This window comes from Urtica dioica, chromosome 5, assembly GCF_054948205.1.
Source record: "Urtica dioica subsp. dioica isolate 48M chromosome 5, U.dioica_male_clone48M_v1_H2, whole genome shotgun sequence".
Classification (NCBI taxonomy): Eukaryota; Viridiplantae; Streptophyta; class Magnoliopsida; order Rosales; family Urticaceae; genus Urtica; species Urtica dioica.
This window is the reverse complement of record NC_142760.1, coordinates 40,591,072-40,601,445: the sequence shown is the minus strand read 5'-3', so window position 1 is coordinate 40,601,445 and position 10,374 is coordinate 40,591,072. Positions and strand designations below refer to the sequence as shown.

At 37.4% G+C, this 10,374-nt stretch overlaps 1 protein-coding gene across 1 annotated transcript; it reads right to left on the bottom strand.

Moving 5' to 3' along the window:
- Positions 1-6,085: 6,085 nt before the first annotated feature.
- On the bottom strand, positions 6,086-7,994 carry LOC149398509 (F-box/RNI-like superfamily protein). Its single transcript, XM_089614610.1, has 3 exons — positions 7,092-7,994; positions 6,463-6,642; positions 6,086-6,355 (listed from the first exon to the last, which is right to left on the bottom strand). The coding sequence occupies exons 1-3, from the start codon at positions 7,992-7,994 to the stop codon at positions 6,086-6,088; spliced, it is 1,353 nt and encodes a 450-aa protein (XP_089470736.1).
- Positions 7,995-10,374: the final 2,380 nt, after the last annotated feature.

Below are 10,374 nucleotides of genomic sequence, written 5' to 3'. Positions count from 1 at the left end.
ATCGTTAAACGTCGTTCGGCATTTTGCACAACGACGCGCCGTTCCGCTCAAAAAATACACCCTAAAGACTCGAGACATATATATTGGGGTCACATAACGATAAACACAAAACTTATACAGGCAAATCACACTCAAGAAGTTCATGACTAACAATCTTAAGCATAAACTTAAAATCCTACATTCTCCTTGGCAAGTATTTCATAATTACAATCAAAACAAGACAATTACACACCAATTTCTTTGAAAAATAAGAAGTTATACTAAAAAAATAAAATAAATAAAACAGAAAATCCCCGATAAATAAGACTCCCCCAAACTTGAAATGAACGTTGTCCACAATGTTTGGACATAAAAATAGGGGCTGGAATACTTACCTTATGGGGCGCCTCCTGCGCAAATGGGCTCGTCGAAGCTCCGAGGCTTTTTTTTCATTCCTTTAAAAAATCGGAAATAAACAGACAAATTTTTTTAAAAAAAAATACGCTGGGTTGCCTTCCAACCATGGCTTTAGTTAACGTCAATAGCTCGACGAGATACTTCTTTCTCAGATTACGTCTCGGCTGGCCTCCTCGCCGAGTCATCTCCTCTTTTTTTTTGTATCACGGCGGCCATTCTCCTCTCTTCGCTGCATCGAGCGACTTCATTTTTGCTTGCTTCGGGTCGCCGGAAGAACGCCCTCGTCACCGTCTTATCGCATATACCTTAAAAACAATGAAAGTAAATAAAAAAGAGAAGTTAGTACAAAAAAAAAAAGAGAGCTTAAATTGAAAATTAGTTAATCTAATAGCGGTTAAAGACTTAGTCCCCGGCAGCGGCGCCAAAAACTTGTTGCAATTATTCGTACGTAAGTGCACGTAGTCGCTTAAGTAGTAAAGTTCGTAAGAACGAGTCGATCCCATGAGAATTATGCTTAACCGCCCATTAGATAAATAGCCATATTTACAGTTTGATATTGCTAAATACCCAACGTTTTGTAAATCTTAGATAGATAACCATTTTTATATATTTACAGATGTAAATCTGAGGTAAATAGTCACTTCCATTTATTAGGCCACATCATCTTTATAGCTATTTACCTAAGATTTACGAAACGTTGACTATATAGCAATTCCAAACGTTTTACTTCGCTATTTACCTATTTTATTTATTATTTAAACCAACCAGCAACAAATTAAACTCAAATAAACAAAGATGATTACTAACTCAAACGACAAACTAAACTAAAAGTAAATATGAGTGAACAGATGAGTAGAAAGCAAGGGCAACGCTTTTGCTAAACTCTCCTATGGTCGGAATTTCTAGAACTACGCATGATTTTTCGGTTCTCTCTTTTCACTAATCACACTCACGTAATTATTACTAAATCTCTCTCGAACATCTAACAACCTATATCAATATCGAGTTTTTATCTCTAGATCTCAAAACCTAAAAATACGATAAGCATTATAAACAAGAGTGTACACACGACTCCATAGCAGCCTAAATATCTCTAGCTTAGGAATGTACTATAGTCATCTAATTCTTATGTACGATCAACATAATCTTTCTCAAACATCAAGTTAATAATAAAATTATGAATAAGGTCACGACTCTCACACAAACATTAAACATGGAATTAAATAAAACGATAGCGAAGAAGAACATAAAAAATACTTCAATCAATAAATAATGAATCTACAACCATAATCAAGCAAATCTAAGCCATCACCCTTAAGGGGTTAAGTTCATGGCGACGAGAGTAACAGAATCACAAAAAATATAAAAACAAATCATGAAAACTAATTTAAAAAAATAAAACATACACAGGAGTTCCAAAGAATAGAGATAGAAGGGAAAACGCTGAATTCGGAGTTGTCAATCTCGACGAACGGTGATCTTCTTCTTTGATTGCCTTTTTTCTCCCACTACTACAAATTAACATATTAGGTGCGGAAGGGTATTAGGTGCGACATGTCGCACCTAAATGTCGCACCTAAGCACATATTAGGTGCGACATGTCGCACCTAATACCCTTCCAAGCGACTAAAAATTTCGCTGATGATTAGTGCTATCCGGTGCGACTTTGTCGCACCCGATATGATACTGTCGCACCTGATACAATTGGGTGCGACATTTATCGCACCTAATACCATTAGAAGCGCCTGAAACCTGTCAAGTTGACTGCGCAAGACATACTCGATCAGTTGACTAGTGTGTCTTCCACGACAACCGGCAAGAATATCAGTAAACGAAAACGTGCTGAGTGCGAATTGAATTGGACCAAAAAGAGCATCTTTTATAAGTTGTCTTACTGGTCAGAATTGGAGTTGAAGCACAACATGGACGTCATGCATATAGAGAAGAACGTGTGCGAGAATCTTCTCGGGACGATGCTCAGCTTGGAAAAGAAGAACTACGATATGGAGAAGTCGAGATTTGACTTGATGGACTTGAAAATCAAGTCTTCTCTGCACTTGAGACAACAAAGGAATGGGTGGTACAAACCGCCAGCAGCGTACACGTTAACGCTTGAGCAGAGACACCGGTTTACCGAGTTCCTCCAATCTGTTAAATTCCCAGACGGGCTCGCTGGAAATTTGAAGAAAAATGTAACTGCTGACGGGAAGCTCACAGGTTTGAAGTCGCACGATTGTCACGTGATCATGCAGAGGCTGTTGGCTGATGGTATTCGCCCTTTTGTGCCAAAACCGATACAAGAAACGATCTCAGAGCTCTGCAACTTTTTCAAGTTGATCAGTTCTAGAACCCTGAGAGTGGACGATCTCGAAAAAGCGCAAGATTCAATCATTGGGATATTGTGTAAGCTTGAGATGATATTTCCGCCAGCTTTTTTCACGATCATGGTTCACGTGACAATTCATCTACCAGATGAAGCGTTGTGTGGCGGTCCGGTGCATATGCGATGGATGTACCCAATTGAGAGATACTTTGGAACGTTAAAACAATTTGTCAGAAATAGAGCTAGACCCGAAGGCTCCATTGCGGAAGCGTACGTTGTAGAAGAGGCATTGACATTTGTTGCAATGTATCTCGAAGATAAGAAAACTGTCGATGAAGTTCAAGTGCGGGAACTTAGTGTTTTTCGATCTGAAAACTGTGTGCTTTACGGGATGATGAAGCCGATAGTTTTAGACGACGACCAAAAAGAGAAGGTGGAGTGGTACATTTTTACCAATTGTCCAGAAATCGATCCGTATTTGATGTAAGGGAATCTTTCATTTAAATATGTACATAATCTAGCTCATTGATTTACATCTAATTACGTAATGTTAACAGTGAGCATTTGGAACTTATACAAAATAACTCCGAAGCGGGAACTGCAGATTCTGATCTCGAAGCAATGCACAGAAAAGAATTCAAAATTTGGTTTGCGAAAAAGGTAAACCGAAAGGATTCATTTGCTGAAAGCATACTAAAATTGCTAATGACATCATCTTAATTTGCATATTCCAGATTTATGACATGAAAGTTAGTGGTTCCGACGTGTCTGAAGAACTTTACGCATTGTCTACGGGATCTATGCAAATTTCTCATCAGTATCCGAGTTGCTTTGTGAATGGCGTGAAGTTCATCACTCGTCGTCGTGATAACCAATGAATAATCCAGAATAGCGGTGTTTATGTGCCCCTGAACGACTTCAACTTTTACGGTCGAATGGAAGACGTAATCGTGCTGAACTATACACATAACTATCGTGTCGTACTGTTCAAATGCATATGGTATGGTGACAAGTACAATGCAGGACGTATAGTGCACGTTGATAAGACCACCGGAACAACGAGTTCGTATACCGCCAAATAGTGGTTTACAGAAGAGCCGTTTATACTCGCGACTCAAGCGAAGCAAGTGTTTTACATCCAAGATCTCGTTAAGGGTCACGAATGGGAAATCGTCCAGGAATGCAATCAACGTGGGATATGGGAGCATCGATTCCATTGACAATAGAATTGTCAAATATCGACCGTCTTAATCATCGACACGAAACTGCTACGGCCGAGCTTGTTAATGTCGTTGAAGATGATGAAGAAGTGGATGAAGAAGATGAGGCGCTTGACGTTTTTGAGGGAGACGATGTTGATGTCGATACTAACATTACATCGAGTGACAACGATGAATGACTAACACCATGTAATAATCGTAGTCGTCGAATAGTAATTACATAGTAATTAAAAATACTAACTACAATTCATTTTGCAGGATGTCTACTTCAGGTCAGGACCCATCAGGAGGAGAGCGTGACCCCCCGCAGATGCCGAGGAAGAAGCGGGGACCAACGACTGGCGTCGTTTCTGCGAGAGCTCGTGTTGGGACCCCTGGAGCGAACACAGTTCGCTACGATCAGACTGCGCAGGCGTTCTACCAAGACGTCAGGGAGCAAAATCCGTTGATCGGGACGTTCCAAAACCGATTAGGAAACCTGATCAAGAGTACCATTCCAGTCGACCTCCCAGACTGGAATCATGTGCTTGCGCAGAGTGTGGCGGCTCTTATGAACTCGATTCATAACGAGTATAACTTCGTTTATGAACATCCCGAGAGTGGCGAGCTTGTGCATGCAGATCCTATTCGCAACGAGATTGATATGGCTATCATTCGCGATGCGAAGAGGATGCGCCGTGGCCAGAAGTCGAGGTTGTCGCAGCTCTTCTTCAAGACATTTTGCGGGAGTAAGGATCTCGCTAAAAATGAAACTCCCGAAGGCTACAACAAGGAAGCCTGGTTGAAAGCAATAGAGACGTTCGACTCGCCGGAGCATAAGGTATGAGTTGAACTTTCGATTTAAAACGCCGGTCCGGTTTAAAACGGTTTTTTTTTCCCCGGTCCGGTCCGGTCCGGTTTACTCAATGCAAACGGTCCGGTCCGGTTTTTTTAAAAAAAAAACCGTTAAACCGGACCGGACCGGTTTATTTAAAAAAAAAATAAAAAAAATAAAAAAAAATAAATTAATGTCCAATTAGCCAAATTAGGCATTTGTGCATGTATTTAACTCCCATATATGACTATATGTTTGTGTTTTGGTGGAAAATTAATGGTTTTTTTAAAAACAATTATGTAAAACGGTTCAAAACGGTCCAACGGTCCAAAACGGTCCGGTCCGGTCCGGTCTAAACGGTCCAAACGGTTCAAAACGGTCCGGTCCGGTTTAGATGATTTAAAACGGTCCGGTCCGGTCCGGTTTTTACAGATTTTTGGTCCGGTCCGGTTTGGGTTTTTTTGAACCGTTTTGAACGGTCCGGTCCGGTTTTTTGGCCGGTTTTGGACCGGACCGGACCGTGCACAGGCCTACTAGTGTCCCAAGAAGTCAAACAACTAATAAAAACTTTAAATAAAAACTCGCTTCTGATTACGAGAGTTCTAATATATGTATATAGGTTGTTTTAGATTATTTTCGGAGCAATATGGGCCTTTGGATTGGATCCAATGGCTCCAAAACGCATAATGTCGGGTAATAACGAATTACCGTTTTGGATCGGGGTGAAATTGAACAGCTGCATAGTGATTTTGATGCGGTCGTAACTTTTTGCTCCGATATCTAATTTTCACAAATAAACATGCGTTGTAAAGCTAAGAGAAAACTCCATCCAATTCTGGAACTGAATCATAAAAGATATTCAAATCAAAATCTCAAAATTGTGTAAAAGAGGACGTCGTATTTTTTGTTTCGCTCTAAGTATTGCCTAAACATGTCTGAATCGTCTTGAATTGCTTCGATTATATATTTTACACCAAAATACTCTCTCAAATCTGAAATCAACTAAAAAATTTATTAAAAACACCAAAACTCACTCGAGAACGCGTGAGATTCAAGCGCTTGAGAACAAGTTAAAATCATGTATGCTCTTATTAGATAGAAACACAAAATATGACGGTGAACGGACTTAACATGTATAACAAATGGTTCGTTATATTACAAACACTACAATTACTCGGACTGAACAACATCCCTCCTTCATTAAATACATTTCAAATTGAGTACATGCTAATTATAATACTTAAGAAAAAGATTCAAACACGTTCAAGACATCACAAACATTCTATTAATATGATAATAATAAAATCTAATAATGTTTTACTACAATATTGATTAAGATATTAATATTCGGAGATTTGGCGATGCTTTCTTTACGTTATTCAACATCCGTGCATTATGACGGCTAAATGTTCCCAAACTTTCTCCAACTTTGATCTTCAAATTTTGCATGACACGACCCCATCCTACGAAATAAACCAATAAATCCATTTCATCCGAGCTTCCTATGAAACCCTTCACCTCGACGACTTTTAGCGTTTTTTTCACGCATGTGTAAACCGGCATTTGTTGATCCCATTTATTGGCAAGTGGTGGTTCATATTCCTGAAAAACAAATAAATATAATGAATTATGATCCTGTTTTTTGTTCGCTATGATAAAATGTGTAAAATATGTAGTTAAAAATAAATAAGTTGATTACAATTGATTACCTCAAAAATTTTTCTACCCCGGTCAATTTCAATAGTGAGGGTCGTTAGAGAAGGAAAACTATTGAGAAAAAACCTGATCCCATAAAATTCATTTACATGCATCGCAGTCTTCAGAATCAAGTGTTTAACACACCTGGAACGAGGGTACAATCTCATAGGTTCTTCTCCAGCAGTAATAGTCTACAATTAGCCAAAAAAAATAATAATAATCCATTAATTAATTAGTAAGATATAACTTATGATCAATAATTATTTATCATCAAGAAATAATTATTATATACGTCCAGAAGGCTTTAATCATCACACGCTGTAAAAAAAAATGCGTATGGATTGTAATTATAAGCACATGTATACATGTCACATATGTTTCGGGAGAACTAACAACTACGCAATAAAAAAAATGCATATATGGTTTGTAATTAGCAAGAAATAATTATAAGTATCAATGTATACATGTCACGTAATAAATATCTTTATCAAAGCTCATCAGTATCAATATCTGCCTCTCTATCTTTATAGTTATAACATTTATGCAAGTGATTTATCATATATATGCTATAAATAGTACTTTATATGTATAACTAGGCAAATGATGTACTTTATGAAAAGGAAGAGTAAAAAAGACTTACTTGAAGTGTATAACTACAAACCGTCAAAACCCTAACGCCACAGACACTTGTAAACAACGAGGAAAGAAGATCTCCGGCTTCCAAGTACTCAGATTCCGCCCCGAAATCGAAGCACGCCTCTCTCAAATTCGGCGTTTGTTCGATTTCAAAGGTCCGAAACACGCCCGAGTACTTCAAAAGCTTCAAATTCCGGGCCGCGATGAAGATCTGACCGTGTTCCGCTTCGTAATCGTCTACGACCAGACTTTCTAGCCCCGAGCGATCTTCGCGTCCTTTTATCTCGAGCAATGACTCGGTGCTCCGACACTCCTTGAGACTCAGGCTCTTCAGCGACGAGCAGTTTTCGACCACGGCCCGAATCGAAGCCGTCGAGATTCGGATACGCCCCAAGGAGAGGTGAGAAAGTGAGTCCAAGTTCTTGGACTCGGCTCCGTCGAAGCCGCAAGAGAAAAGCCTCAGAATCTCAAGCTTCTCGTTGCAGTAAACTTCGCGGGGCAAATCGAAGTACTCGGTTTCGCGAGGGAAATCAAGCGATATCACTCTCGGCTTCTTTCCGGCGGCGAAAGCGACGCAACCGCGCAGTTCGTCGGCGAAATATTCCGGCGGCGACGACGCCGATAAAGCGATCGAAATCACGTCCATGGTTGGATCTTTATAGTTGTTTATTAAATTACGAGCGAATCCGGGGAAACCGCTTTCTCTCCGACCTGTAAACCCTAACCCTAGTCTTCTCTCGTCGAAGCTCACGACTCTCCCCGAAGGAAAGACTCGGCGCCACCGTTTGGACAACACGGTGGTTCTCGCGGATTCTTTTAGAGGAAGGCGAGAGATGACGTGGTGAAGAACACAATCGGGAAGTTTTTCTATGAAGCTCAGACCTTCGTCTTCGTCGCTGTTTCTCATTCTTTTCGTCGACATATTTTGGTGTCTGTTCAACATATGTCTCTGCGTTTTAGTGAGTGTTTGTTTTGAGTTTTTTTTGTTGAAGAGGAAATCGAGTGGGGATGGAATTTAAAGCGTCTGAAAGGTTGTGATGATTGGACTTTTCGGACACGAACGGTTTTTTTTTGGTGTCTCTCTGTGTTTTGGCGGACACAATGTTTGTTTTGAATGGGTGCGACACGTATTTTGTTTGGGTACGTATTATTGAATTTTTTTTTTCTTTCTTATTTTGAGAAATTACTTGGATTTGATCCTTCGTTCGTTTAATCACATTTTAGGATAGAGTTTTTCACTCCATGATATATATATACTATACATATGTATATAAAAAGTTTGGTCCATAAGACTCGTATTATTATTTATTATATATTTTTTTAATCTCTGTACACAAGTATTATTCATTCGTACCGAATATATTTTTGTGATTGTTATTTATGTTTTTAGCAAATCCTCTCTGTGTTTGGTTTTTTTTTTTTGGTTTTTGGTAGAAGAGGAATGTGTTTGGTTCCTTTGTTAGTTGATTTTCTTCTTTCCTTTGTATGAAAAAAATGGTTGTTAGGAGAGAATAAGAGAAAGAGGAAAGGAAAGAGAAGATACCATTTAGTAACCGTTGCATAACATTCTTTTCTTCATGAAAATCAAGTCCATTACATAGTTAAATAACCATCTTTTAATTTTATTATTAAAAACATAGTAAGTAATTATATTATTTTACAATGACGTTGATATACATTATTTCTTATTTCCTTAAGCATATTTTAAAATAATTGAACTTTTTTACTTGAGCAAGATATAGACCAATGTCCCAAACAAAGAAGTAGATCTTATTGTCCTATAGAGATAGACTTGGTAAAATTAATTATAGTATACATATGTATTTTAAAATAATTAATATATACTACTGTAACTACTCTCTCAGTCTCTCTATCTCTAGCTTGATGCACACAGTAAAACTTTTTCTGGAACTGACATTCTAAAATAATTGGACTTTTTGACTCAAAGCAACACCCTTTTCCCATATACTACTCCTATTACCTATAGAACTAACTTCTAGTAAAACAAAAAAAATTGACATCAGATTCCCATGTATTCACTTTGCAATTTTTTTCCTGTAAGATATGTATTTTGTCTTGGTATATATCTAGTATATATAAATTCTTTCTTTACCAAATATATAGCACTCCAAAAACTAATGCTATCATTCTGATAATCAAAACATAAAAGGAAATCGTTATAATCCAAAATTTAAAGAAAAGAAGTAATGCATTGGTCTTAAATAAAGGGCAAATATTTAAAAGTATATTATTTAACAAAAATCAAACCAATTAAGCTAACTTGAAATGTTAGAATTATATTCTTCTAACTAATTTTTCAAATAATTTAATTAATTTCCATTTTAAGCATATTTTATTTATTTATTTCCATGCTGCATATTTTTGCTTGAGCAATTCCATATATATATATATATATATATATATATATATATATATATATATATATATATTGTAGTTATCTTTTGTTTCGCATAAATGTGTTTTATGACATTTCCATTTCCAGTCTCCCATCCAATCCTCTCATTTAAAGGTTAAAGTGTTTACATTCAGCTAGCCAATCTTGTTAAATCTTTTTGTTACATAACTAGAATCCTTTGTTTTATAGTTTATATAATTTTGGAAATAAAATAAGTCTTTAGAGAACTTTTGTTTCATCTGTATATAATCTAAGAACTCAAGGCAACATAATTACGTACTTGTTTTTTTTTTCTTTAAAAAAAGTTACATACGTATACGGGTAAAGTCGGGTACACCTATTCCGTTACCCGTACCCATTATAATTTTTTATCCGTTACCCGGACCCGTTTACCTGGATTTTGAGACGGGCTGGGTAACGGGGATACCCGCCGGGTAAGCGAGTTAAAAATATTAGACCCGTTACCCGTTTACCCGGTTTAAAAAAAGGGTAGCGGGTCGGGTAGACCCGCTTACCCGTTTATAAAATAAAAATCCATCAACAATATAAAGTTTAAAAATAATAAAATTTAGGTGAAAAATATCAAAGTGCTACTACAATATAAAAAACATTAAAATTCAAAATAAATAAATAAAAAATACAAAAGAAGTCTTCATTGCAAATTGATCATCTTCATTGTAAATTTGGTCATCTTCATTGCAACATATAAAAATTATTATCTTTTTAAATATTTAAAAGTTAACGGGTTGGGTCCCGGGTAACCGGGTACGGGATGACTATTCCGTTACCCGGACCCGGACCCGTTAAAATCGTAACGGGTATTACCCGTTTACCCAAAAAGAACGGGTATTACCCGACCCGAATAAATCGG